We start from the raw sequence: 26,109 nt of genomic DNA, 5'->3' as shown, positions 1-26,109 counted from the left end.
ATTTGATTCCGAAGAAAATTGTGTCAAGGGTAGTTCCCCAACGGCCTTGACGTATCCAAACAGACGGGGGACAGAATATTACCACAAGTGTCGTCCTAGTTTGCTGAAGATAAGCCGTAATAAACGTATAGTTACAACGCATTTGTAGTACAATCACATTTACCCATAACAGTAGCAACAGTCTGATAGCAATCACCAAAAAAAGTCTCTTCCGCGTCGTCCCTTACTTACAGATAACATCCTCCAAGCCAAACGCCTTCACCAACGTCTCCTCACAGGGACCCTGAAAGGAAAACTCGGCAATCCGATCCGTATACGTCTTCTCGATATTGAACACCGCAACCCTCCCGCCATTACCACGAACGATATCGCCAAAAATACCCGACGGGAGGACCTCCGCCGAAGTCCCAACGACCAAAAACAAATCACACCGTTTATCGATCATACTCGCGATCTCCTCCAAGTCCCGGACGCCCTCTCCGAACCACACGACGTCCGGTCTCAGCAGGCCTCCGCACCGTGCACATCGTGGGAGATCTTTTTCGTCGATGACGGGTTCCTGGGCGTGGTTCACGTCAGTTTCGAAAGAACGTTCCGTGCCAGCTAGGGTGGGACAGATGGGACTCTTGGTGTTCACTTCCATGTGGCTACACTGGGTACACCGGGTACGGCATATGTTTCCGTGCATCTCCATGGGACGAGCGGAGAGTGGAGCATTGGGAGGTAAGGCGCGTGTGGAGAGGTTATCGATATTCTGTGTGACGAGACGGAACGTCGCGGAGGGTGCGACGCGTTTGAGTGTCTCCGGTGATGAGGAAAGCAGTGCGAGAACACGATGTGCGTTATTAGGTTTCGCTTTGATTACTCTGCCAAGACTTGGGGTTTAAGGTTGAGCCTCCGAGTCGGGAGAATTCGCACTCACAGTTCTCGACGATAATGGTAGAATTGCCAGACAAGAGATGGGTCTTTGTGGAAGGCTTCCGGCGTTGCGAGGAGGGTAGCATCCTCGAATTTATATGAGCCACACTGCGAAAGAAAGCAGGTATAATACTTGGCAACTTACGTGCCGTCTCCACAATCCTTTTTCACCTCTAAAGGTTGGAACCCCTGCGATTAAATGAGCACTGATCTCACGCCATAGAAGCAACAACACTCACCCGAGGCAACAGACAGTCCCGCCCCAGCAAGGACAACAATATGGCGGGCTTCACGTACGGCCTTGCGAAATCCTTCGTAGTCATTAGTAGCCTTCATGTCGCAGTTTTGACGGATCTCGCACTCCTAACTTATATTGTGGAGAAATGAATGTAAGCGTGACTTGATAATGCCACATTAGTGGGTCCCAGGCCTGTCGACGGCGCAAGGATAACGCAGACGCGCGTATACGGATCACGTTGGAAAAAAACATGATGGCACGATCTTTCGGTGGTTCGGATTCTGGAGAAACATGCATTAGCAGTGGCATAGCGGTCAGGTTGGAGGGGTATACATACGCGACTCGCCGACACGGAAAATTCATTTACGAATATATAGACATGAAGATTCAACAAATGTGGTATACAACAACATTATAGCCGCAGGTAACATGATCATCATCCCGGCTGACAGACCTAGATCGGTCGAAACCGGGCGTCTAAAGGCTAACCGTAACCAAACAGTATGCCGAAGACGTCTTTCCAACCTCGCCTAACAACAATCTGCGCACCCCCGCCGTACTCCTGCCCTAACCACTCCAGATATTTGGCATCCACACGGCTGAGTGGACCCAGCTCAAAGAGTAATACATCTTTAGGTGTAAGCTGCACGATACTTTTCGGGCGATCCGGAAGTGGCGGGAGAAATGGTTCCAGCGTGGACACCTGAAACGAAGTATGTGCGTGGAAGGTCTGGAGCAACGCCAGGGTCGTCAACAGCTGTCCATCTCTACGTATTGTATCGTCGCCGCCCCCAGGTTGTTGTTGCCCGTCTGAAGCTGACGTGAACGCAGAAGCAGAAGGCCGCCCGCTTGACCACGACATACCGCTTGATCTCCGCATCGGTTTGTTACTGCTAGTTCCAGACGGACGGCCCTCGATTCCCAGACCTAAACTTCGGACATGGTCAGATCCATTGATTGCAGTGAGAGTAAGGTCATCGTCTCCTTCTAGCCGGACGCTTCCCCAGTTCGCAGACGCATTTGCAGGGGAATATGATGAAGGCGAGTTTCCTCTCCACGAGCCTATCCAGAGTCCGGCACAGATAATACAGACATCTTCGTAAACTCGCCACACATCCGTCCATGCAGTGATGAATTTTGATTTCGGGTCAGGAGAAGAGGATCCTGATGGCGAACAGCACGATGTGTTGGCGCAATGCGAGGAATCAAGTTGAAGTATGCGGTCAAGTTCGTTCCACTAGGAAGAAGTGGTCAGTACCTTGATGGGCACCCAATATTAAATTGGGATATGACATACAAGCTTGATGTCACTCCATGCAAACCTGACCGATGATAGCCGATGTGTACAACCGCGAGAAGAGGCTCCTGATGGGGGAATCGATCGTGACGAAAAGAAAGCTGGACGAGTTGCTTTGTTTGGAGTGGACGAAGTCAAGTCAATGAGAAGGTCGTAATGAGATGGTTTTTCAAGAAATATCGCATCTGTCGTGCCTGGGAGATTGAAGAATAGATAAATACATAATGTGAAAAAAGGAGCGGGCAGCATACATGCAATCCATCCACGACCGGAAGCACCTTCTTTCTGGATCCTGTCCAGATCACTCAGAGTTACCATGCCCAACACGTTGATACCCTCCTTGCATTTGCCTCGCAGACGCCCCGCAGCGACGGTGGGACTAGCCACTTGATATTCATAACACATGTCCGCGGCAACGTGACACAAGATGCAGGCGGCTTGAACCGGAGGAAAGGTGTAAATGAGGATGCGCTTCCTGCCTAGAACGTGCTTGTATAAGGTCAGTGAGGACGGCCCAAGTATCCTTAGGAGATGGGGTAGATGTAGAGTAGGGTTGCCGACAGGCCCTTCATGCTCGTCCTGGAAAAGTTAGCACAGACTCCGAGTAGACAGAAATAGCCACTACACACCCCTTCAAACTCAAAGCTCCAGCCATTCCATTGTCCTGCGCCTCCAAGGTCGTCTTGCCTCAGTTTGCGTTCTTCAAAAAATATCCGAGCGGGTTCCCAGTCTTCGTCGCTAGGCTCAAGGATCTCGGACACCTCCAAGCGGGTATATATGGTCTCCACCAGATCTTTCAGGGCTGAAAGATGTCGCCATGGTCTTGGACGTACGGATTTTGCTAACAGGATTCCGAGAGAGGACAGCCGGAAGCCTCGATGACCCTGCTCTGTGGTTTTCCTCCGACGGAAGACGCAGACACCATGCCGATCGTCCTTGGTAAAGTAGCTGGGTCGAGATAAGTAGACAATGACGGAAAAATGAGATGGAAACACACATAACATCCTGCTCCACTAGATGAAGACCACTTGGCAACGCACTGAACTCGAGGTTATCCAGAGAGACATCTGGCGGGAGATTAGCAGGCGACCATTTTCGTTTCTTCTTTACGCACCATCAGTGGCCTTGATGCTCCAATCAATAACGTTGCCTTGAGTGGGATGGAATGAAGCGTGGAAAATAGCAGCTGTCAGGATCGTTGTTAGTGGGTCGGAAGCTACATGGCAGGTAGTGGAGCACCTATATCCTGGGGGCAGCTCAGTTCGGACATCGAGGCCCTCGACGACGACGACGACAACGACGACGACGAGAATAAATAAGCAGCGGAGGAAGAGGGAGGTTAATTTAGGGGTGAAAAGAAGACAATTGAGGTGGTTTCGTCATAATATGCCGAGTTTGGGAATGTGATCGAGAAGTTCAGCGCAAAAGTATAGCCGATTACATCTTGCCTTCAACGACGTCGACGACGCGCTGTTCCTCCGCTGCCCCTCCTTGATTCCCATCCAATATGTCCGAAGCGCAGCAAGTAAATGTCGCGGATTTGGATCTTAACCAGCTGGGTGATGTCCGGAAACAACTGGAAGAAGTGAGGGAAATAGTCATCAGCGTCCAACGTTGCGCTAACGCTGAGCTTGAAGGAACTCGGCCACCTTACCAGCTCATTTGCGCAGCTGAAGCAAGCGCAAGTGAAATTCAAGACTTGCATTGAAAATATTGGCGACATGAAGCCTCAGAATAAAGGTATGAATGAGCGCCTCCCCGTTCTTTTGTGGGATTGACACGAGACTGGATCTAGACAAGACTATACTGGTGCCCTTGACGAACTCTCTGTACGTTCCGGGTAAAATCTGCGATACTGAGAATGTGATCGTTGATGTCGGGACGGGATACTATGTACAGAAGGTGCGCAGTTTTACAATATCGGCTCGTATCGATGCTTTACCGTTTTGTTTTTTTTAGTCGCGGGTTCAGGCTGTGAAGCACTATTCTGACAAGGTGGATTTCTTGAATACCAACCTTATTGTCCTCGAGGATACCATTGGAAAAAAGCGGGAGAACATGACCTATCTTTTGAACGTCATGCAGTCCAAACTGCAGGCCGAGGCTAAAAACGCTGGGAAATCATGATCAATATGCCGATTGTATAGGGCTTTGTCATTGTATGTACGTTGTGAGTGGCCAGCCTAATTCTTCATCAGAGACCAGACAGCTAATGAATACGCTCTAGGCTATCTGTAAGACTCTATTGCTTTAAATATCATTTGCCAAACCCTCAAGGCTTTTGATGCCGGTCGAAGGTTTCCGTTGCACAGACCTTGAGCCGAAAGTCTAGCCGCCTTCAGCAGCAAACGCACGGAAGGAGCCTGAGACGCATTCAAGCTGGGACCTACATGAGCCTACGGATCAAACGTCCCGTGAGTTTCGGCAAATGATGGCGCTGTTACATACGCGCCACCGAGCTAATAGTAAGCCGGATCTTCTCTTGAGTTTCCAGGCACTCAGGCCATGCGTCTCCTTCTTGGCCGGGTATCGTGAGAAGCGAGGCACCTCGCAGGGACAATTGCGCGTGAGGAATGGAGGCATGAGGAGGTAATATACCATGGGATTACTGCTACGCCAACGCGTGGAATGTTGGACCTGATAACTGCGGTGCCGCAAGTTCTTCGGGGACGGAGGATAGGCTAGATTACCAGAATACAGAACACGGGTGCAAGAAGACCGCTAAACTCTGGGTTACATCTTTCGTGACATGATGCACTGGGAATCGCTTATTACTGGTAGCACGGAAGGCAAAAAGCACGCTGGAATCAGGAAGCTCTTCTCCCCAAGTCTACCCCGCGACGCCAATATAAACGAGTTCCGCCCTGAGACCTTTCGGATAAATGGCAAGCGATTGTCCTCCCCAGTGCGGGGTACGCGCTTTTGGCTAGGGGTGCATGATTGGATGGCGACTACGAAAGGGGCAGTGCGATGCAAGAATCGACATTAATGGGATCATCTCTATTACTTCCACGGTTCCGAGTTGGAGAAAGCATATGGAAAGCATATGGAAAGTAGGGAGAGGTACACTGGCCCCAGAATTATAGTCCCGAAGTGAGCTAACCGGGACGAGCCAAAAAAAAAAGATGTCAATGGGCGGAAAAACTTGATGGATCTCCTAAAGTCCTTCTAGGAACAAGTAGCATAGGGCTAAGCTAGACCTCCTCCATCTCTCTGTGCCTGTTTCACGAACGGAAGAAAAAAACGCAAAACAAGTGAGCAGCAAACTAAATACGATCAGGGTTCACGTGTTCGTGTGACGGAAAGTGGTTGTTTGGCTCTGGTGCATTCGGAAGCCATCCCGAAGGGCTCTTGCTCCTCATCTGATACCTCTACCATTCAATTATGTCTTATTTCCTTCCGCACCTTCCCTCCGGCTGGCATGTCGATGAGGCCATCAAATCTGAGGAAGATCGTGTCGTGGTGACCCGGTTTGGCCACGACTGGGACAGCCAATGTATGACCATGGACGAAACGTTGTACTCGGTCGCTGAGAAAGTGCAGAACTTTGCGGTGATATACCTTGTCGATATTACTGATGTTCCAGACTTCAACAAGGTCGGTGGCTTTTCGCAATAACAACCGGCTGCGCGGCTTACGAATATGAAAGATGTACGAGCTGTATGATCCATGCACTGTGATGTTCTTCTATCGGTAGACCCTCGTTTGATGCCATCGGACTGAGCTAACCGTGTCACATATCACAGAAACAAGCACATCATGATTGATTTAGGCACTGGTAACAATAATAAAATGTGAGTTGGTCCCACGCACACCAATTGACTTTGAAATTGACAAGTTCTCGGCCCTCTTCTTCAAGAAACTGGGCTATGGATAATAAGCAAGAGGTAAGCAACATTTTATGCATGGGCCTTTCCATTGCTCACCTCGTCGTCCTGATACAGTTGATTGATATAATAGAAACTGTGTATCGGGGCGCTTCAAAAGGTCGTGGTCTCGTTGTGTCTCCTAAGGGTCGGTTACATTTCATTTTCGCGTATTTACTTTACTCAATGGTGCGCCAGACTACTCCACTCGCTACAGGTATTAGACGTACCCGTAGGGGGGGATCGTGGAGGAAAGATAGATGGATAACATCACTCAGCGGGACTACAGCTCCCCCCATGTTCTACGTGTCAATACCCCAATTATCAAAAATTTCTCCGAGGCCTTTGCTGTCCCCAGATCCGCAGACCAAAAATAAACTGCAGGAACCGAGATGTTTCGGGCCCCTCTCTCCTCCGTATATCATGGACCCACTTCCGCCATATGGGTCGTTGCATTTTCCAGAGGATTAGGTGAGATCCGGCTTGCACTGCTTACCCTTTCCCCCAGAAATGACATCATCAATACTTCGATCATATAAGCTGGCTCCCGCTCTCCAACGTAATCCCCCACTACATCTTTTCCGAAACACTCATCATCCCACAAAAGAGAATCGACTGCGATGGCGCTCTTCTATGTGTACGTATTTCCCCGCCTATGGTATTTCCAATGGTCAACTACTTACCTAACTCTTTAGGCAGGGAGTGCCAATCGGCGCGGTGGCCATCATGCTCGCCCTTGTGGCAAGTATGGGAGGCTTCATCTTTGGTTACGACACAGGTCAGATATCCGACATCCTTGTCATGAAGGATTTCAAGCTACGGTTCGCTACATGTGGAATCCCCGATGACCCCTCCACTTGTTCCTTTACCAATGTACGGTCAGGTCTGATCGTCGGTCTGTTATCCATCGGTACCCTTTTCGGGGCTCTCTTCGGTGCACCGTACGTCTGTTCTCGCCTTTTTTTTTGTTTTTGGTGATACTCACGAGATGAGCCAGGACTGCTGATTACCTCGGCCGTCGATATGCCATGGTCGTGGAGTGTGGCTTGTTCATCATCGGCGTCATCATCCAGATCACTGCTACCAGCGTGTGGCAACAATTTGCCGTGGGCCGCCTTGTCAGCGGTTTGGCTGTTGGAGCGCTGAGTGCCGCAGTTCCTATGGTCAGTTGCATTTCTCCGTTGCAAGTCGCCCTTGACCTGACTTCCATTCTTTCTTTCCACTTCTAGTACCAAGCCGAAACTGCTCCTCCGCAAATTCGTGGAAGTCTGACGGCAACATACCAGCTGTTCATCACGTTTGGTATACTCGTTGCGTGTTTGTGGATTTATTACTATGTGCGGTCGTCGCCTCATCATTTCACAGATTGCATATCTATCGGTACCCGCTCTATCGGCGGCGCAGGATCTTGGCGGACTGTCGTGGGAATTGGCATCGTCTGGCCCTTCATTCTAGCGATTGGGATTCTCTTCATGCCTGAAAGTCCTCGGTGGCTTGCAAAACACGGACGTCTCGAAGAGGCTGGAACCTCTATTGCGAGGACCCGGGGAGTCCCGCCTTCAGAAGTCAAGACAGATCCAGTCGTCGTACGGGAACTTGAAGAAATTCGGAGTAATGTGGAGTACGAAATGACTTTTACGGGAGGTTGGCTAGATTGTTTCAAGCCTGGCAACAAGATCTTGTATCGAACCCTCCTCGGTAAGCTTATTTGTTTACGCGACTAACGTGTTTTTCCTGATTGAGCTTTCCGCAGGTATGACACTACAAAGCTTCCAACAGCTAACTGGGGCCAATTACTTCTTCTAGTAAGCCCTTCCACTTCTTGGACTTGTTTTTATCTCATTCTATATTCAGTTATGGAGCGACTATTTTCTCGTCAGTCGGTATTCAAGATTCTTACGTTACTCAAATTATTCTTGGTGCTGTCAACTTTGTATGCACATTTGGAGGCATATATGTAATGGAGAAAGTGCGTAAATTCAAATCGGAGTTCTTATTCAAACGCTAATCGTTTGAACGTATATATAGTTCGGACGACGTGTGCCTCTTATTATAGGAGGTATTTGGCAGGCCGCATGGTTGTTCATCTTCGGGGCAGCTGGTACTGCAAAAGTACCTGCAGATAACCCAGGAATTGGAAAGCGTGCGTTGTCTTCCATGTTCGCCTTTCCTCGAGGCTGATTGCGATCGTCGTATAGTCATGATTGTCTCTGCATGCATGTTTATTCTTGGATATGCGATGACATGGGCCCCGTACGTGTATTTTGGCTTTTCGTTCCATCGCTTACTCATTATTTAAATTTGCAGGGGCGTCTGGATATTGATCGGAGAGACGTTCCCTACGAGGACTCGAGCTAAACAGGGTGCACTGGCGACTGCTTCGAATTGGCTATGGAATTTCCTCCTGGCCTTCTTCACGCCTTTCATCGTCAGTGCTATCGAATTCCGGTATGGTTTCGTGTTTGCCTGTGAGTGTATCCATCTTCTCCTTCCGTACGTGACTTGCTTGCTCATGCATTATTATTATTGTAGCGTGCAATCTCACCGGAGCTGTGATCGTTTATTTCTTCTTGTACGAGTCTTCTGAGCTATCCTTGGAAAACGTTGACCAGGTATGGTTTTTTGGCTATGAAATACAGTGGGTGACCTCATGCTTACTGCGCTTTTTTAGATGTACAACGACCCTGATTGCAAGCCATGGACTTCTCGTCAGTGGGCACCTCCTGAGTACAAGGATCGCCGTGACCTTGTTGAGCAAGTGCGGGCAGCTGAAAGTCGCAAGGATGCCACAGTGGAACACAAGGAAAGTGCGACATCTAGCACTGACCATGCTACGGAAAAGGTTTAACGTATATATATAAACGCTCTTCATGACTACGATGACCCCCCCCTCTAGTAATAATGTCCTTCTCTTCATCATTCGTGATGTAGATGTATTTCTATTGACCTTGGCCAAGGTAGACGCAAGTGTACAGTGCGCCATATACGCATGAATAATGAATAATTATTGTTATGAGAACTTGCCGTTGATCGCAGCAAGCCATGGGTGATTTCCTCGCCGCAAAAGTGAATATGCTGGCACGGTGGAGGGGACTAAGCCTCTCGGATAAATATGTGGATCTTTCTCCGTTCCGCTTGCCACATAAGAGAAGGGGGGATACTGATAAGGACTGGGAGATGGAGTCGTCAGTGCTACTCATGTTCTTCCACTTTATCAGGATTCTCTTTGTGGCGGGATGGTCCCCGAATGAGGTGGTCAGCGCGCCGCATGCCACTGGTCTCCAGAAGCGGTTCGGTGGCGGTAGGAACGGGCCAGCACCGTATGGTGACATTAACAACAGCACCAGTTCCGATCATGCAAGGTGATTTCCGTCCTTTTCAACCCTGGGTTCGTTCAAGGATTTAGGTTTGCTTTAGCGTCGTACGCCGGGCCGTCATTGGAAGTGTCGTGGGCGGGGTAGGGTTGATGTCGATCCTGCTTGTGGGATTTTTGTTCCTTCGACGTCATCGAAGGAGACGACTGGCTGATCAAGCCTCGGAGGAGGAGGAGAAGGACATAGCAGTGGTTCCTCGTAATTCCGAATTGGAGGAAGGTACATGGACAGAGGAGCATTTGGTGGACGTGGGGAAAAATATGGTTAGGCTGGATCTTCCCGCTGGTGAGTGGGACTTTGCCTTACATGGTATACAAGTTGAATGGCTTCGAGGTCCGTCGGGTCAAAATATCCGGCATGACGATCCGCCCCCTGCTTATCAAGGATAATGTACTGTATCCAGAATGAGGCGTCTTTTTTTGTACTACTACTTACGGTGTTCACGGTTTTTATGAAGTCCTGCCTGACATTTGGTCCGTTCGCCGATTACAGTCTTTATTGCAACGTCGGAATTCTAGTGATGAGCAATGAACAATGTCGGGTGGTCCATACGTCGCAAAGACTGCGGCTTGACTACGTAGAGGTGTTCGCCTCGCTGATATTTGAGACTTATACAGCGCGCCCTTGCAAATATAGACCGGCCCAGAATCTCGTTGACCGTCTTGATTCCTGCAGACTCTGATAACACCAGGAATTCAGGTCCGGAATCTACTCGCAAGACATGATCATCAGATGCGACTGTTGGCTCTAAAATTAAATAAGTCAGCCTCATGGACTCTTCGGCAACAATATGGCGGGAAGTACAGGTGTATAGATCAAGGGCTCGCCGCAGACGACTTCGCACTCTGGGCTTCCCAAGCACCCACCACAGAACTCAAAATCGCGGTCTCGATATTGATACACCAATCTCCGTGGCCACATCCACCTTGTCTGGTTCGATTCTGTCCACATCAACCCAAGGTTCGCACTGAAGGAGAATTCACCTCCGTTTCGCATCATTCCGGGAGTAACGGTAAAGAGGGAGCGGTTCTGCGATACCAAGAAGGTCTCCTTTTGGGACACGTTGAGTTCCTGTACTGGAGGCTGGGTGATATTGCTGCGATAAAAGGTAAGTTCTAGGTTGAGATTCGACTCGGTGAAAGATAACACTGACAAGGATCCTTGAAGCGGCTGGGCATTGAATGGTACGCTCTAGCCTAACGGCAAGCGGGAGGTCGAAGATGCTTCGGGAGGCATGGACTGTGTTGAAGTCGGAGATGGAGCAGGCCTTTGAAACCCACCAAAAGCTTGTTGGGATTGCATTCTGCGATGAGTCTGGAGGTTTGGGGCTGGTCCGTATGCTGGCGCCACAAAGGACACTGAGGTAACTGTCGGGACATGAACAATCCTCTTATATGAGAAATTTGTACTTATTCTCCCTGGTAGTCAGTCCGTAGTCGGCAGTCGCTGTACCTACAGAAGCGATGTGGGAAAAAAAACCAACACGACCCTTAAGCAGGTACCACGGCCATTAGCCAACAAGGATATCCGACATCCAGACCTTCTGATATATTGATTGGCCTCTCCCAGAGCCTTTCTAGCTACCCCTTCCTCAACGCGTTGCTGACACACAGGGAAATGGTCGTATACTTGACCTGATGACTCGATGGTATGAAGGCCGTCAATTCGAAAGGCCAATAGTATATACGATGTTGAAACCTGGTCACCATCATTGCTCATGAAAGAATTGACTCTTAGTTAAAAATCAGCAAAGAGATCTGTCGTATGCGTACTTTGGCTATTCACCGACCAAGGCTGATTTACAAAATCCTATTACTCAATAGACGGTCACTGCTGTGCTCTTGCTGGCAGAATCGGTGTTCATTTTGCGCCAAAAATTGAGAAGGAGGTATGTAGCAATTGATGATAAATGGTAAGAAGCCAAGGTCGAGGCTGTGGCTGTGCTATTGGGACTGTTCAAGTGACCACTACGACAGTTCTCCTGGAAGTTTCGAACTTCTGTCTGCTGGGTAATTGCTGCAATACTTTTCTAATATCAATCTAATGTGAAACGTGGTAGCCCCACCTGAATATGTCGCGAATCGATAAGACTCGATTTGATTCCAGCATTGCGTCCTTCCTCCCACGCGCATTTTCGCCTTCCACAATTACAGATTTCAAGTAGGTGTAGGTGTATTAAGAATCTGTAGGTGGGTTATTATGGCCAAGTAGGTTTATGATATCTGAAGATAGAATTGGCTGGTGAAAGTCTGATGTTCTTGATCAAAAGATCAGCGCCGCCTCTCAGCTCCTGAAAGCCCTGAAAGCGGAACGGGACCAGGCAATCGCCAACGTCTGCGACGCCAGGACTATCCTTCGTCCAGTACGCGCGGTTCCAGACGACATCCCCTTTGAAATTTTTTGCCATATGTGTTGATATCGAGAGGAACGATGATACTGTAGTTGTCATTTGAGCCCCCTGGTCACTGTCTCAGGTCTGCAGAAGCTGGTGTAACCTGAGCATTCATGCCCCCAAACTCTGGACATTCATCCAACTGAAGGTTTACCGCGATAATCGAATTTTCCATCTCCTCCGCAATCAGCCAGCTTGAGAGAGCGAGAGATTTTGACCTTGAGCTGTCGCTTTTAACAAACAGGGATAGTCAAGTTTTTCGTGTTTTCCTCTCAAGTGCTCCATATTGGCGCAAGGCGGATATGATCATCAACTTCAAGGAGTTGGAGGTCATTCAGCAAAATGGGATCCCGTTCAGCAGACTGCAAAGTTTGTACATTGCCTTACCAGATCGAGATTTCCTCATAGGTTGTCACGACTTGTTCAGTACGTTTGAACCATCAACAGGACTGCGCCGCTTGTGTGTCGATATATCCGTTGACTGCAAGAGCTGGCAAATCACAAGGCCCACACCGACACTCCTTGCACGTATCACACATCTGAGCTTCAGCTCAAGGCTTACGAACAGCTTCTTCTTTGTTCATATTCTTCCGCATATGCAGAATCTAGAATGGCTGTCGCTTGGCAGTTATTACGAACATGGGTTCCCCTCTGTGGAACTCCCGAACCTCTTGTCGCTGTGAATCAGCAACGAGGGATATGGAGATCGTGGAATCGCCAACGCGTACTCTCATCTTGCCTCCAAACACTGGAACTGAGCGTACACCGCTTTGCTATCCCACAATGACACCGGATAATTCAATAACAAGACTGCGTTTATCGTTGACAGGTCCGATGCCAACACCCGGCGGCGTCCAGGACCTAATCGACTTTCTCTGGGCATTGCGAGAGCTACGCTATCTGTGGCTCTCTTTTATGTATGTTTTGGATGGCTTTTTTCAGCCAAATGAGTGTCTTGTCGGACGTTGCACCGCATCTCGAGCATATCTAGACTCGAAGCAAGTTGGTATTCTTGAATTTGTGAGATCGCGGTGGACGACTGGTAGTCTATTGAAGGTCACCCTAGGAGAAACTCAACCCGCAGTGGCTGAACAATGGCAGGCGCTTTGCGACGAAGGTTTTGTGAGTCGAATTAGATTTGTGTTGGAACAGGAAGAGGTACATGAGAATTGTTCACTGGGATAGTCCTACATAAATGAATTATTTATCTACATTTTAAACTCTCTTCCCGAGAAATGGCCCTCTCTCCTAAAGTAGCACCACATCCCGAGCATATCTTAGATATAGTTGCGACGTGCGAAAAACAAATCGCTATTATTAACTTTGCAAGGGTCACGGTGGGCGAATGGTAGGCTATCGAAAATAAGTTTAATAACCCTCAAAAATCTTGAATGGTCCGTAGCTGAACAGTGATGGGAGCTTTGCGATGAGGGTCTATGGATAGGATTGGATTAACAATGGAATAGGCACAAGAATACATGTACTTTCCTTGAATGTAAAGTAACAATATCCAGTGAGGTGAGCATTGCGTCTGCGTGCACTGGGACAAGCTGCTTATGAGCTATGATGAACTGAAGGTGTTGAGAGGATGTGGCCAATATACGACTTGGCAAAGGCTTAAAATAAAGCCCGATCCATATTACCCGTCGGAGGCGCCAGAAATCCAATCTAATTTCTATGCATGTTGTACAGCCTATGCTATCATATGCATCTTTACTGTTTGAATATCCCATCTGATTTGCCCCTCAAGAAATACCAATGGCCCTCTCCTCCAAAGTAGCACCCTGGCTCGAGCCTCGAAGTTTGCGACGAGGATCTACGGACGATAAGATTGGATTCACAAATGCGTACTCGGAAAAAATCCTGGCATGTCTGACCCGGGCCGATATTACCGGCCACTTTTGGGGGTCTTGGAGCACGGCGGATATCACGTTCCCGTGAATAGGAGCTCCCCCAGGATACTCTTTCCTTCCTACCACCACCTTCTCGGCTTTGAAAGTTGCATCCCTTCTTCTTGCACAATTATTTCTTCACTGCACATACTATGCCTTTCAACACCGTTCCTCATCTCGTCGGCCGGTCCATCGTCAACGGCAGGCTCATCCTCGTCGCTGTCCTCGGGGCTGGCAACTTCGGGCAGGTATACAAGGCTCGCAACATGGCGGCCACCAATGATTCTTCTCTTTATTTCGTGGTTAAATGTATCGGGATTGACGGTTCGAAAAGGGCTACAGCGGTCAGCAAGGAAATCGCCTTGCATGGTTCTGTCCCTAGACATCCCAACGTCGTCACGTACCGTGCTACGTGGGTCGAGGAGGACTATGTCTTCATGATCATGGACTACTGCCCCGGTGGCGACCTGTACAAGGCGATCTGTGAAAAGAAGGTATTTTATCGCAACGACTCACTGGTGAAGCAGGTCTTCCTTCAGGTCATCGATGCCGTGCAGCATTGCCACGCCAATCAAGTATTCCATCGGGACATCAAGCCTGAGAATATTCTCTGTTCTAAAGACGGGACGCAGGTATTCCTTGCTGACTTTGGTCTAGCGACGTGCGAAGATGACCACAAGTTCCGCAAGGCGGGCACCCTGCCATACAAGAGTCCTGGTAACCTTCCTTCCCGATGACTTTTTCTTCCAGCGTAATCTCATCTATTCATTAGAATGCCTGGGCGAGGATTTTAGATCGCCCACCTACTCGACGAGGGCCAGCGACGTCTGGGCTCTAGGTGTTCTCCTCCTCAATATGATAGTCGGGCTCAATCCTTGGCTCGCCGCAAAGATTTCAGATCCATGCTTCAATCACTTCCTCTGCAATTCTGATTATTTCCTCAAAATATTTCGCATCACGCCCTCCGTCAACCAAGTTCTGCTGCGCATCTTCGAACTACGATCTTCGAAACGCATCACTCTTCCTGAACTCCGTGACGAGATCAGAAAAATCGATAGGTTCTTTCTCACTGATGCGGAACACTTGTCAATGGTCCTCCAAGAGACAAGGAAGTCGATCAATCTTTCGGTCTCTCAACGACGTCTCATCCCCGCGCCCCGCCCATTGGTCTAGGTTTGGGTATCGACCTCAGCTTGCTTGTGCAGCCGTTTCTGAAATTCTTCAAAGCTCACCTTCCGTCCCGTGTCAGCAATTCACTGTGCAGCTGCAGCTGCTCATGATGACTCGGGCTCGTGCGACTGTTGGTGTGCTTTGCTCGTGGTGCTTTGGCGTTATTTTCTATTTCCTTCCTTAGCTTTCTGTGTTTTGTTTCATATCTCTTGGACTTGGTTGATTGGCTTTCGGACAGACGTTTTTGATTTCTTTCTCCTTGCATTTCGTCTACTCTTGAATTTGGACTTTTCTTTTTTGTTTCTCCGATCTATCTTGGACCGGTTTTGGATGTTACATGTACTCGTCTCTTTCTTGCTTTCATCATCATTTCTCACTCTCCTCTTCATTGGACTTTGTCTATACTTTAGCTTTCATGGACTATTTTTCTTCGGACCCTGTTTTTTCTTTCTTTCTCCTACCCCCCCCCCCCCCTTTTTTTTTTGTGTGTGCTCTCGTGGTAAATTTACAGGTGGTTCGACTCCCCTGGGAGCCCTTACAGCAGATGCGAATGTTACCTTTCTAGTGTCCGAACCAAGAATGGGTACCCTGCGACGACACTTGGAAACGTAAGAGTTAAAATCCATTGAACGGCGGCTTTTCCAGAGTTTCACCTACACCTCCTTCATTGTTCTTTGTACCATGTTAACGGTTAGATGCATTAAGACGCATCATAAAACGTGGTTTCGATTTAGTGGTTTGTCGTCTTCATCCCTATTTATTCATCTTCTCTGGATTTTTCCGCGACATTCTTTTCTTCCTTTCTTCAGGTTCTTTTCTTTTCATTTGGTGCTCTCGTGGTCGAATCAGAGGTCCGGTTCCGGTGGGAGCCGCAGCAACAAAACAAGAATATGATGCCCAATCCGGCATTTCAGTGTTTCCGGGTCACGAAGTTGGGTACTCGGAAATATGTAAAAACGACATTTTCAGAAGGCATGCGGAGCAATAATCCAGTGTCCATCTATATTCTATATTCGACACGGGAAAAAACAGTGCAGTGTCCGTTTGTCTAACTCGTTACTCGTTACTATTATGCATTGTATTGTACCCTCTTGAAATCAGCAGGCTCGAGACTCCAATTCCACGACGCTATCACTAGATTTCGAGCTGGCGTTCCCCGAGTCCCGTCTTAGAAGCAATCCCGGATGGGCAAAGTTTATAGTATAGATTGCCAGAACGACCATAGCACCATCGAGAACGTCTATCGAGTCGGATTTAGGACCGAGGCAATGAATGGTAATAGGAAAGTAAACGCACTGAAGTATACTTCGGTGGTGATGATTCTTCCTTTCCAACCATCTGACAGCTCGATGGTCCGGTAGATTGCCCTGAAATACGATGAGTGTCCGAGGCTTGTACGACTGGCGCAAACTTACCGGATATATAAACAGAGGGTATTGAATGCCAGAGCTATGATCATGAGCCTGATCTTCGAGGAAAGCTCGCCACGAAAGTACTGTTCGTTAATGGGGAGTGTCGCTTCGCTCTGTCTCATGGTGCTGGAGCCGAATCTGGAGTATATAGGCCTATTTTTTCGGTACCGGACGAGGAACTCGGCGGCGAGGATTGCGTAACAAGATATCACGACTTGTGTATACTTGAATACCACTTGAAAATGCATGATAGTCTGAGGACGTACCGAGTTGAAAGACAATACCACCGAGCATGATATTACCGCCGAGCTTAGTGCCTTTGTCGTCATTTGCGGAAGCGGCTATACCACCTCCCGTGCCTTGAACGATGAGGGAAATGATATCCTTTGGCGCGAAGATTGTGAGCTACCGAGTTCAGCCGTCATAAGCGTTCACATACGAAACTAACGAATATCCGTGAATCTGTGGTGTGACAAAGTTGTCAGTATGGAAAAACAGACGGGAAGGGAGTAAACATACAGTATTTCGGACTCAACCTGCTGTATGCAGGTCCTAGGAGGCTGATAATCTCGCCGAGAATAATGAAGTTACCCGCAACGAGAGGAGTTGGTCCAAGGATAGTCGTGACGATTCTGAGCGGAGATCAGTCGACCATCGGAAGGACGGCTGTGTGCCAGTACTCAACTCACTGTATCATATACGGATTCCTCAACGTTGGCGAAAAGCTCGACCAAAGCCGGGCGCTCCACCCGAGGGTCTCCAAGACTCCGGCAAGAATGATAGTTGGGAATGGCCACCACATACGATAGTGTAGGCTTTGGACCGTGTGAGCGACTTGAGAGGATGCGATTACTTTGGAGCGATCAGAAGGGGGCGCGGCGAGGGATACGTACAGGTAGACGCCCCATACAAGGCCACGAATATTATAGCGACGTATTCTGTGGGGGTGTAGCCATAACGGTAGTCGCCGTTCTTTGACGAAGCACGGGCTACTACAAGTACTGCGAAGAAGGGGTCGCGTGAAATGTTATTCGAGAAGGAGAAGAAGAAGAACTGAACCTTGATCAAGAATCATCGGAGGTTCCTAGGAATGAAGAAGGAAGGTTAATCGGTGTCGGTGCTTGTAGAATTGACGTGGATGTACCAGCTTTTATAGGTGCAACTCGGATATCCCGAGGCACAACGAATAACCATTTACCAGCGATCTTTATCTGCACGGAAGCGCGGCTCATGGGGTAATTTGCATCACAGTGGTGTAGCTAACGTCGTTTTCCAGGGTATGCAGACGCGCCAAGATACACTGTTGGCGGATGTCGATACTATAAAAGGCAAGCGCAAGCGGGGCGAGCAATTTCGTATGACAAACAGCCGTGCAGCCGAAAAAGATATCGTCGGTGCCAAGCCGCAAAGTTTGTTTCTGAAACCAAGTCAAAGGATGCACGGTTCGAACTTCCCAGTATGGACCGCATCCTGGACAGACCTTCGACGTTCATTCACACTTCCGGAATGGCTTCAAGACGGATGTACCGAATAACACTTTGGGGTCCAATAGCAAAATGAGAACCTCAGGCTCTTGCTTCCTGAGTCACGATGGAGGTATATAAAGTGAAATGGTCACGGTACCGTGGTGCTTCGATTACGGGCATGCATCTACAAAGCAAGTATACCGGGAATTTCATTGCGAGAACTCCCCGGGACATGAACGCTAGGGTACAAGAAAGCAATGAGCATACACTCGACAGCCTCAGAATGGTAAACAATAGGGAGCTTTTCTTTTCATATATAACAGACTGTTCACTTCAGCATAAGTACAAGAATAAGTCATCCCAGCCTCGACGCCTAGGTTTTTAACACTGGGTGTCATTGTAGACCTGTGTCACAAAGCACTGTCAAGAGATAAGTCATATGAAGGCAACGGGTAAGGACGATGTACGCATACATTGAAGCTATCTGCGTTTATAATCTGCTGCGCTGCGGTGAGACCCTGGTCAGCAACACATCCGTAGGTGATATCCTCCGTGTCGGCCACGGCGTGGGTGAGCTAGAAGCAGTAGATGAGATGAATGAGAATACTTCGACGCGGAGACGCGGCACCTCGTGAAGTAGAGTTCCACCACGGACGTTCCTCGCTGCGACAGTCGTGGTTCCGCTGCAAAGATCAGTGGCAGGAACCTCGTCGAAGAAGATACTGCAGAAGTATATCTGCGGTAGTCTTTAGCAAACGAAGAATTGGAACGATGACAACATGTGCTCACGTCTGTAGTCGAGATGACCGTATATGCAATGACGTTTCCGTCACACACCCCATAGTCGTCTAAGCAGTTCAAGCTAGTGCGGGGTTAGCCAAGGGGGAATGGCATGAGTGAGATCTACTGACGTTCGCGAACTGTCGTTCTCATTGGCAACGAGCTCAAGCTTATCAGTGACATTCTGGACTGGGTTGGTACTAAAGTAGGCGGTCACGGTATTATTCGAACTGTTGCCCAAGGTACTAATGTAGTTCAACGAGATTGAGGCGAGTTCTTTTGCTTCGACATAACTACGAGAATATTAACTTTGTCCGTTCGTTGCCCGGCAAGACGTACCTGGCATTAATAAACTCGGAGAGAGTGGCATTCGCACAGACATCAGTTGCGCGTTTAATTGACCGCCTGGTCACCTCACTGGTGACCTCGACTTCGATAATTTCGGCAATAGCTTTGACGGCGGAGAACGGAGAGGCAACACGTTCCTCCGCACCGGCCACACGGAAATCGGTAATGGGCTCAAAAGCAAACGTACCCTTGCCGGCGGAAGCAAAGTCGTAGAGATCCGCCACTAATGGAAATGCCATCAGTCGAGAAAAAAAAAAATGCATATCGCCGAAGAAAGTCCTACCATTGTGCTCGACTGTGACATTTGCTCCACTTGGGATGGTGAGGTACGCGCTGTCACTCATGGCAATGTTGAGCTACAGTGTGCGACATTAGACGAGCGTTGTTGCCAGAGCCAAGTCGAACTCACCTGGATGCCAGTGAAGTCAACCGGTACACCGCCCTTTGTCACGGTGAACGAGCGTGATGGAAGACCATCGAGAACGGTTCCGTACTTGAGAACCTTGACATCCCCTGCGTTCGTGTTCGTGACGGTAGCAGTGAATTTCAAATCTTCGATTGAGGTGACGCTGTTTCCAGGCCCAGAGATGTCGACAGTTAGACCATCGGACCTCTTGTAGGGACGGCCGAAGGCAGCAGTGGCGAAGATAACGAGTGTGGGCAAGACAAACATAAGACAAAGAGGAATAAAAAAGGGGCAGAGAAGTTAAGCCCTTCGCTGTCCAAGTTGTCCGTTCTTTTTGAAGGATTTCGGGATCAATGTAGTTGTACCTCACGGCCAGCGTGCGGAATTAATCACACCAGAAAGAAGGTAGCAATGGTTTCCCATCTGATCAGGGTGAAGGAGGCGCCTGGCCGTGATAGGTATATGTACAACGCGCCGACAGAGAAGGCAAAGATGACTTGGGATGTAACAGAATGACGGAGTCTGGCTCCGCCACATGCGAAGACCTATGTAATAGGCTCTTATGAAAATGGATGATGCGTCTTGGAACCTTTCGTCCAGTCTGCTGATCTTATTTGATGGAGGAAAACAGGCCGCATGAAGGATCTATTGGAATAAACAAGTCGGTGTTCTGCTCGCCAGTCTAGATAAAAGCTTGGACTAACCTTTCGGGTTGGTAATATAGTAGTAACTGCGACATATTGAAACATCCAAAGGAAAATTCAAAAACCTAGTTTGGGGCGTTGCCACAGTCAAAATCGTCCAATAGTAGCTTTCGACATTAGCGGACTTATGTAAATTATTCAATGGACCCAGATCTGTCGCGTAATTCGTCAAGAAAGGCTTCTCTACGAGTCATTCTTCGTGTTTGAGCTTGTCGGGAGGAAGCCCTGCATTGTACCTTCAGCTAATGCAGATAATGATGAGTAGCGAGCGTACCCAATCGGATAGCAGCTGCTACTGGCCGTCGCTGGGAAAGACTTGGCTGACCGCGACGGTGCTACACGTGGTGTTACGCAGTCCCCTAGAAGATACCTCCGCCCGCCGTATCCTCGCCCCAAATCGATATCGCTGCCAGAATACGTGCGAGTCCCGGCGAATTCGAAGCATCATTGGAAATGCCTGATACACAATGAACGGCATTGTCAGAGGGTCCTGGAGGGTCGAGGAAACAAAGCAAACGTACATATGTTCCGGGCACCGCGCTTTCATGAAAACGGTGCCATCGTCAGGCTGTCACATTATTTGACACCAGAGTGAGTATGCCCGGCCTTTCAAGTAGAAAATTGACTGGCAAGTGTATTCCGAGCGTATGTAGCGACGGCTCGTGGACATGATGGTATTAAGTGGTAAAGAGCGATCATGTGCGGGTCGCGGCAGCGGCCCGTCCACTTGCAATGGTGACGTCCTCCTACCATCACCCAACATCTCTCAACAATTCCCTATCATTTTTGGCTAAGCGATACTAGCGAGGGCACTATCGGTCGTCAACGGTACTCTGCTGCTGTTCGGATGAAGCCTACGGTCTGGAAAAGCGAGGAGCAACGACAGACATGGCACGGCCTGTCGACATTGACGACGACACGGCCATGACAGGCGGCCGACGACAACGCGGATAATGAGAAAATTTGCAGCTCCACCTAAGATATGGCGCTGCACTTGCTGCTGCCTTTATCCGACTACTCCCCGGCTAGTGGAATTTGTCAGATCTGACCTAGAAAAAGTACGTCATTATTCTTCTTATATTCCAGCAACTTGTGCTAATGATATATGCCAAGGCATTTGGACATTGAGTCATGTCGCTGCACATGGGGTATACGTCGACATTTCGACCATGGCACCCTTCCTCGAATCTTTTGCGCTCACACACAAAACCAGATAAAAGTCGCTGCAGACATGGGTCGTCTTGAATGGGGCCGTCGCCCAGTCTACGAGTGCTGGCTAGACACGGGGCGCTGACCCAGGGATACAGATGGGCGCATACATGTCGATTCTGACTGGACAAGCCAAGGAAATCCAACAGGTGCCGGAATATCATTCCCGCCTAAAAAGCGAAATATTTTACTTGCTTATCTATAGGTTCACTCTCATCCGTGTTTCTCTGCGAAAGAACATGTATCATGGACATCCAACACTAATGGTACCCTTCCCGCGGACGAATCAGAGTCGTGTTGTCTTCAATAGTAATGAAAATTCTACTTGCTTGACCGAGACTTCATCCTTTCCCTTCCAAGATGCGGTGAGTCATTTTATCTTACTCTGCATTTTGCATATCCCCCCTATCCGATTCGGACTTGTTCGATGATGCAGTTTTTACCAAGAGTTCCATACACACGAAACTCTATTCAATAGAGAGAGGTCATCGTACGACGTCAGCGGTGATTTCCTGTCTATATATTTAAGGGTCGAGTTTCATTGAGTTCCTATTACCATGTCTCAAACTCACAAAATCCCCTCATACATGAAAGCCGTCGTCACCTTGGGAAATTCCAAGGTAGCTTTGAAGTCAGATGTACCCGTACCAGAGCCCGGTCCAGGACAGATTCTTGTCAAAGTCATCGCCGCGACCCAAAATCCGCCTGATTGCGAGTCCTGTGTTGTACCACTGAGTACGCGTTATTGATGTGCCTATGCAGGCTTTTCGCTCCGCCAGAATGTAACTACGGGCTTGGTGATAGGTCTTGATTATGCGGGCATAGTGGTTGATATTGGCCCGGACGTCCCTACTGGTCAGCGGTATGTCGGTGAACGAGTCGCAGGGTTTATCAATGGTGGTAAGTACTCCTTAATCAGTAATCAGTCTTGATTTATTGCACAGTCAGGCAGAACAAAAGAATGGACTGGGACCTTTGCAGAGTACTGTTTGGCCGAGGCCCACTTGGTGCTAAATCTGCCCGATTCCATGAGTTTCGAAGACGCCTCGAGTCTCGGACTCGCCGGGTTTACAGCGTGTCAGCTGCTCTGGCTTAATCATCGTGCTCTCCCGACGCCCGATGCACCAACGCAAAAGCCTTTTCCTGTACGTACATCGCCCATATTTAGCTTACGTTCTTTAATCTTTTAGGTAAGCTTCTGGTTTGGGGTGGTGCGTCCTCCGTTGGCCAGTATGCGATCCAACTAGCCAAGCTCTCTGGTCTCACGGTCATCACTACCACATCTCCGAAGAATTTGGATTTGGTCAAGTCTCTTGCGGCAGACGCTGCGTTTGACTACCGAGATCCGGGTGTTATCTCTAAGATTAAGCAGTTCACGGGCGACGAGCTGTCTGAGGCTGTCGATTGCATCTCTACGAAGGACACGATCGTCCAGGTCGAGCAATCTCTGGGCAAGAATGGTGGACACATAGCCACTATCATGCCGGTATCTGTGACGCGCCCAGATGTGACTTGCGAGTTTATGCCCGTGTATACGCTCCTCGGTCGGGTAAGCAGTCTTCATCTCCGGTTTAATGGTAAACGTTGACCGGCGTCTTCGTAGGTCATCGATTTCGGGCCTGCCTATCAATACCCTGTCATCCCCAAACATGTCCATGCTGGGGAACGTTTCGGAAAGATGATGAGTGAACTGTTGACGGCAGGAAAATTGAGGGCGAATCCGGTCAAGATCGTACCTAACGGCTTGGCGGATGCGCAGCAGTTTGAGTATCATGAACAAGGAAAGGTTCGTCCCTTGTTCTATTGCCCCGCACGTTTTTATCGATACAAGTGTCATCAGTTGAGCGCGGAGAAGACTGTTTATCGGATTTCCGACACACCGTAATCAAGGAGTGCGACATGTGAGACTGATTCAAATTTTGTACTACTCTTTCAATCGTCGAGAAAAACCCCCTGTATAGAGTGCTTATACAACTTCAATGCATCTCAGAGCATCCGAGAGAGAACCTCACAGGCATGTAGCTCAGTAAAAGTCCTATATTGTTATCAAATTTCGACATATTCCAGCACCCCAAGCTATTGAAGTAATCAGTCTTCCGAGTTCATCATCTTTGCAGTCAGTTAACCCCGACACGATTTAGGCAGCCATCGCCATCAGCCCTACACCTAAACCAGCGATGACCACCCCACCCGAAACACTATTTTCGAAGCCGGCACTTGTACTGGTGCTTGTAGTGGGGGTCGCGACGGAAGAGATTGAACTATTCACGCTCGATGGGAAACTGCTACGACATTTATCAGTGTGCTCTCTTGCCCCTGTGAAAGACGCACGATGGAATGACTCCGCTGCCACAAAGGTTAGTTAGAAATGTAGGGCAAGACGGTTGGATAGGTATTCTCTACCTTGGAATAGACAAGGATACGGTGGCCATGGGATCGGTGGTCGTTTGCCCCGCAATTTGGAGAGGTTGGAGGACGAGAAGGATGAAACCAGCGAGGAGATACATAACGTTATCGTTGTAGTAAGACTCCATTAGTGCCAGATTTTATACTCGAGGGATTCTACCGTGACGTAACGAAGTTATTGTCGCGGGCGTACTAGACGAAAGAAGCAAGGCGCGGGTCACCAGTCACTGTAGGGAGCTCCGGTGAAACAAATCCGGGAAGCGATAACGGTTTGTCGGTGAAGGCTTGTTAATTATAAGACCTCGATACTTGAACGTTGAGGCCGCATAGAAAATTGTGACCTTGGCTTTGGCTGTGTTGCTGCTGACTTGGGCATCATCCTCTTATAGTTTCAACTTTACCAGCATAGAAACAGGAAATGACGAGGACAAAGCGTTCATGGCCAACATGAAAGATTCCCTCCTGCTAGTATCAAGATATGCATTCATAGCTGAAGTTAAAAGATGCTCCACTCCGGAATGGCAATTCTACGCCCTTTGAATTTGTTCAATGACAACCTATACAAAGTACGTCCCTCTTGGGAAGTCCGTCATGCATGATGGCTGGCGAACGGAACGGCGTTTGTTAAAAGCAAGTGACAGATCCGGGGTAAGATGGGCGCAGCTTCGGGATGGACGGGCCACCTTGTAAATATTCGAACTTCAACGTCCAAGCCCATGGCAAAGAAGAGAGAGCCCGACGATTCCACTGAAGGTCCAGGCTCCAAACGAGTGAGACTTGTTCAGTACATTTTTCTTATCATCGATGAAGCTGAACACTGTTTAAGCCTACAGTAACCACAAGTTTTCTGAAGCGTTAGAAACGATTCTCGAAGACCGTCGGGTCTTTCGCTTTTCCTCATATGACTGGGTTTCTTTTGTAATGCGACTCGGCCCTATACAACGTGCTGGAAAGTATTTACTCGACTTCCGAGCCCGAGGTCCTTTAGTATAAAGGATAGGGACTATTACTAAGGAGCAGCCGACGATGATGGTCTCATGCTTATCGGGTATGTAGATTCCTCTGGTGGCAATGACAGAACCACAGGGAAGTCAACTGTGGCTGAATACATGGCCACGGTACATGGTAGCAATGTTGGCGTTCAAAAGAAACGATGATGGTTCGCAGTTTATCAACAACCCTTTTGTATTGAATCATTTTCACATCCAGGCCAAGTTCCCGGAGACTCGGCTCCTCTATCTCGAAGCAGGGCTTGACAACGGACGGGAACGGGACCTAGGCTATGAGCCGCTGAGCCGTTGCTGTAAGTAAACGGTTCAAGTAACCGCCTACATGAATGAAAGCCGTTTTTGAAATTAATTCGGATGTTTACCGCAGGACCCAACGTTCGGTTTATCGTTAGACTTCCAATGATTGGATCATTACTCATCTGCACAATCTTCTCGATGGAGGCCCAGCAGAGGTCACATCATGAATGGCCGTGTTGCAATGTCTTGTGACCTGCATCCGTTCTCATTTCTTCCAGCTGTTGCCAGAGAGTGCTTCGGCCGAATCTGCCACGGTTTGACAAGAGGCTTGGTTCCAAAAATTGATTTGGTCACAGCATGTATTGTCAGGACCGTGTCTTTTTAACGGAAAGCATGATTTACTGTCAGGTTTCTTTCCTCTCCCCCGTGTAATATAATTACTGTGCCTTATGGAATATTAGGTTTGCTCCAAAACGATATGATAGCTAGAGATCACCTCGTTGTAACTAAATGCCGTCAAATGATTAGTTCAGGTTAGGTCGGAAACGTTTCCAATATTCCGTGTCTTGCGCAGGATGAGGCTGATTAGATATTCAGTACTTGTTAGAACAGAGATGGTCAGAAAGCATACTGCATTGCTAGCGCCCGAAGTATCTAAATTGGAAGAAAATAAACATCTGACCGACAGTGAGACGAAACGAAACGAAACGTACGAGCTTTCAAACACCTGAAGTAACGCCCCCTTAATAGAACCATGTGTCCCTCCACGAATTCCTTGCCGTTTTCCCAGAACTTTACTTGGGTGGTCCAACCAAGAGGGGGGAGGGTCATCGTAAGTAGAAGACGCAATGCAAAGGGGTGGAAATGTATTCGGACATTTAACAAGGTACCTGACCGGTTAAAGCGATAAACGGCAAGCTCTTTGTTGGCTGGAAGGGGGAATCATATGGTAACATTTAGGATCCGTGAACAGGGAGCGTGCGC

At 48.6% G+C, this 26,109-nt stretch overlaps 12 protein-coding genes across 12 annotated transcripts; 6 read left to right on the top strand and 6 right to left on the bottom strand.

Annotated features, from left to right (window-relative positions):
- Nucleotides 1-12: 12 nt before the first annotated feature.
- Nucleotides 13-1,702, bottom strand: BT62DRAFT_973405 (DHS-like NAD/FAD-binding domain-containing protein). The gene is made up of 5 exons (XM_043189112.1): nt 1,494-1,702; nt 1,158-1,437; nt 1,064-1,107; nt 923-1,005; nt 13-866 (listed from the first exon to the last, which is right to left on the bottom strand). The coding sequence occupies exons 2-5, from the start codon at nt 1,252-1,254 to the stop codon at nt 224-226; spliced, it is 867 nt and encodes a 288-aa protein (XP_043036227.1). The 5' UTR covers nt 1,255-1,437; nt 1,494-1,702; the 3' UTR covers nt 13-223.
- BT62DRAFT_371114 (uncharacterized protein) lies at nt 1,420-3,821 on the bottom strand. Its single transcript, XM_043180666.1, has 8 exons — nt 3,693-3,821; nt 3,568-3,639; nt 3,451-3,520; nt 3,083-3,401; nt 2,705-3,032; nt 2,454-2,647; nt 1,494-2,393; nt 1,420-1,437 (listed from the first exon to the last, which is right to left on the bottom strand). Exons 1-7 carry the CDS (start codon nt 3,721-3,723, stop codon nt 1,641-1,643), a joined length of 1,767 nt encoding a protein of 588 aa, XP_043036226.1. The 5' UTR covers nt 3,724-3,821; the 3' UTR covers nt 1,420-1,437; nt 1,494-1,640.
- Nucleotides 3,822-3,960: 139 nt separating this feature from the next.
- Nucleotides 3,961-4,580, top strand: BT62DRAFT_1010060 (Prefoldin alpha subunit; the record flags this gene model as incomplete). The annotated part of the gene is made up of 4 exons (XM_043177605.1): nt 3,961-4,038; nt 4,091-4,193; nt 4,249-4,355; nt 4,413-4,580. 4 exons carry the CDS (start codon nt 3,961-3,963, stop codon nt 4,578-4,580), a joined length of 456 nt encoding a protein of 151 aa, XP_043036225.1.
- A 1,257-nt stretch (nt 4,581-5,837) lies between these two features.
- BT62DRAFT_982413 (4A/4B type thioredoxin-like protein) lies at nt 5,838-6,543 on the top strand (the record flags this gene model as incomplete). Its single annotated transcript, XM_043189681.1, has 6 exons — nt 5,838-6,050; nt 6,103-6,146; nt 6,200-6,247; nt 6,313-6,340; nt 6,398-6,467; nt 6,518-6,543. The coding sequence occupies 6 exons, from the start codon at nt 5,838-5,840 to the stop codon at nt 6,541-6,543; spliced, it is 429 nt and encodes a 142-aa protein (XP_043036224.1).
- Nucleotides 6,544-6,939: 396 nt separating this feature from the next.
- BT62DRAFT_1010057 (general substrate transporter) lies at nt 6,940-9,167 on the top strand (the record flags this gene model as incomplete). Its single annotated transcript, XM_043177604.1, has 11 exons — nt 6,940-6,956; nt 7,015-7,260; nt 7,317-7,482; nt 7,549-8,017; nt 8,073-8,124; nt 8,174-8,288; nt 8,348-8,462; nt 8,518-8,572; nt 8,627-8,787; nt 8,852-8,931; nt 8,991-9,167. The coding sequence occupies 11 exons, from the start codon at nt 6,940-6,942 to the stop codon at nt 9,165-9,167; spliced, it is 1,653 nt and encodes a 550-aa protein (XP_043036223.1).
- A 3,557-nt stretch (nt 9,168-12,724) lies between these two features.
- BT62DRAFT_1010053 (uncharacterized protein) lies at nt 12,725-14,026 on the top strand (the record flags this gene model as incomplete). The annotated part of the gene is made up of 2 exons (XM_043177603.1): nt 12,725-13,202; nt 13,836-14,026. The coding sequence occupies 2 exons, from the start codon at nt 12,725-12,727 to the stop codon at nt 14,024-14,026; spliced, it is 669 nt and encodes a 222-aa protein (XP_043036222.1).
- Nucleotides 14,027-14,063: 37 nt separating this feature from the next.
- On the top strand, nt 14,064-15,631 carry BT62DRAFT_935751 (kinase-like protein). The gene is made up of 2 exons (XM_043187008.1): nt 14,064-14,694; nt 14,750-15,631. The coding sequence occupies exons 1-2, from the start codon at nt 14,130-14,132 to the stop codon at nt 15,148-15,150; spliced, it is 966 nt and encodes a 321-aa protein (XP_043036221.1). The 5' UTR covers nt 14,064-14,129; the 3' UTR covers nt 15,151-15,631.
- Nucleotides 15,274-15,646, bottom strand: BT62DRAFT_371012 (uncharacterized protein). The gene has a single exon (XM_043180665.1). The coding sequence runs from the start codon at nt 15,534-15,536 to the stop codon at nt 15,348-15,350; it is 189 nt and encodes a 62-aa protein (XP_043036220.1). The 5' UTR covers nt 15,537-15,646; the 3' UTR covers nt 15,274-15,347.
- A 560-nt stretch (nt 15,647-16,206) lies between these two features.
- Nucleotides 16,207-17,673, bottom strand: BT62DRAFT_973388 (RTA1-domain-containing protein). Its single transcript, XM_043189111.1, has 9 exons — nt 17,619-17,673; nt 17,453-17,560; nt 17,249-17,393; nt 17,079-17,191; nt 16,999-17,021; nt 16,826-16,943; nt 16,563-16,773; nt 16,444-16,514; nt 16,207-16,387 (listed from the first exon to the last, which is right to left on the bottom strand). Exons 1-9 carry the CDS (start codon nt 17,632-17,634, stop codon nt 16,245-16,247), a joined length of 948 nt encoding a protein of 315 aa, XP_043036219.1. The 5' UTR covers nt 17,635-17,673; the 3' UTR covers nt 16,207-16,244.
- A 733-nt stretch (nt 17,674-18,406) lies between these two features.
- On the bottom strand, nt 18,407-19,826 carry BT62DRAFT_922431 (Metalloprotease; the record flags this gene model as incomplete). Its single annotated transcript, XM_043184402.1, has 8 exons — nt 18,407-18,445; nt 18,499-18,600; nt 18,681-18,761; nt 18,815-18,887; nt 18,937-19,098; nt 19,145-19,376; nt 19,437-19,509; nt 19,563-19,826. 8 exons carry the CDS (start codon nt 19,824-19,826, stop codon nt 18,407-18,409), a joined length of 1,026 nt encoding a protein of 341 aa, XP_043036218.1.
- A 2,233-nt stretch (nt 19,827-22,059) lies between these two features.
- On the top strand, nt 22,060-23,357 carry BT62DRAFT_905069 (dehydrogenase; the record flags this gene model as incomplete). Its single annotated transcript, XM_043183595.1, has 6 exons — nt 22,060-22,197; nt 22,252-22,376; nt 22,425-22,617; nt 22,668-23,021; nt 23,076-23,258; nt 23,313-23,357. The coding sequence occupies 6 exons, from the start codon at nt 22,060-22,062 to the stop codon at nt 23,355-23,357; spliced, it is 1,038 nt and encodes a 345-aa protein (XP_043036217.1).
- Nucleotides 23,358-23,540: 183 nt separating this feature from the next.
- On the bottom strand, nt 23,541-24,055 carry BT62DRAFT_935748 (uncharacterized protein). The gene is made up of 3 exons (XM_043187007.1): nt 23,876-24,055; nt 23,804-23,818; nt 23,541-23,754 (listed from the first exon to the last, which is right to left on the bottom strand). Exons 1-3 carry the CDS (start codon nt 24,004-24,006, stop codon nt 23,610-23,612), a joined length of 291 nt encoding a protein of 96 aa, XP_043036216.1. The 5' UTR covers nt 24,007-24,055; the 3' UTR covers nt 23,541-23,609.
- Nucleotides 24,056-26,109: the final 2,054 nt, after the last annotated feature.

This window comes from Guyanagaster necrorhizus (genome assembly GCF_019112545.1).
Source record: "Guyanagaster necrorhizus MCA 3950 unplaced genomic scaffold BT62scaffold_27, whole genome shotgun sequence".
Lineage (NCBI taxonomy): Eukaryota > Fungi > Basidiomycota > Agaricomycetes > Agaricales > Physalacriaceae > Guyanagaster > Guyanagaster necrorhizus.
This window is presented reverse-complemented; position numbering and strand designations above follow the sequence as displayed.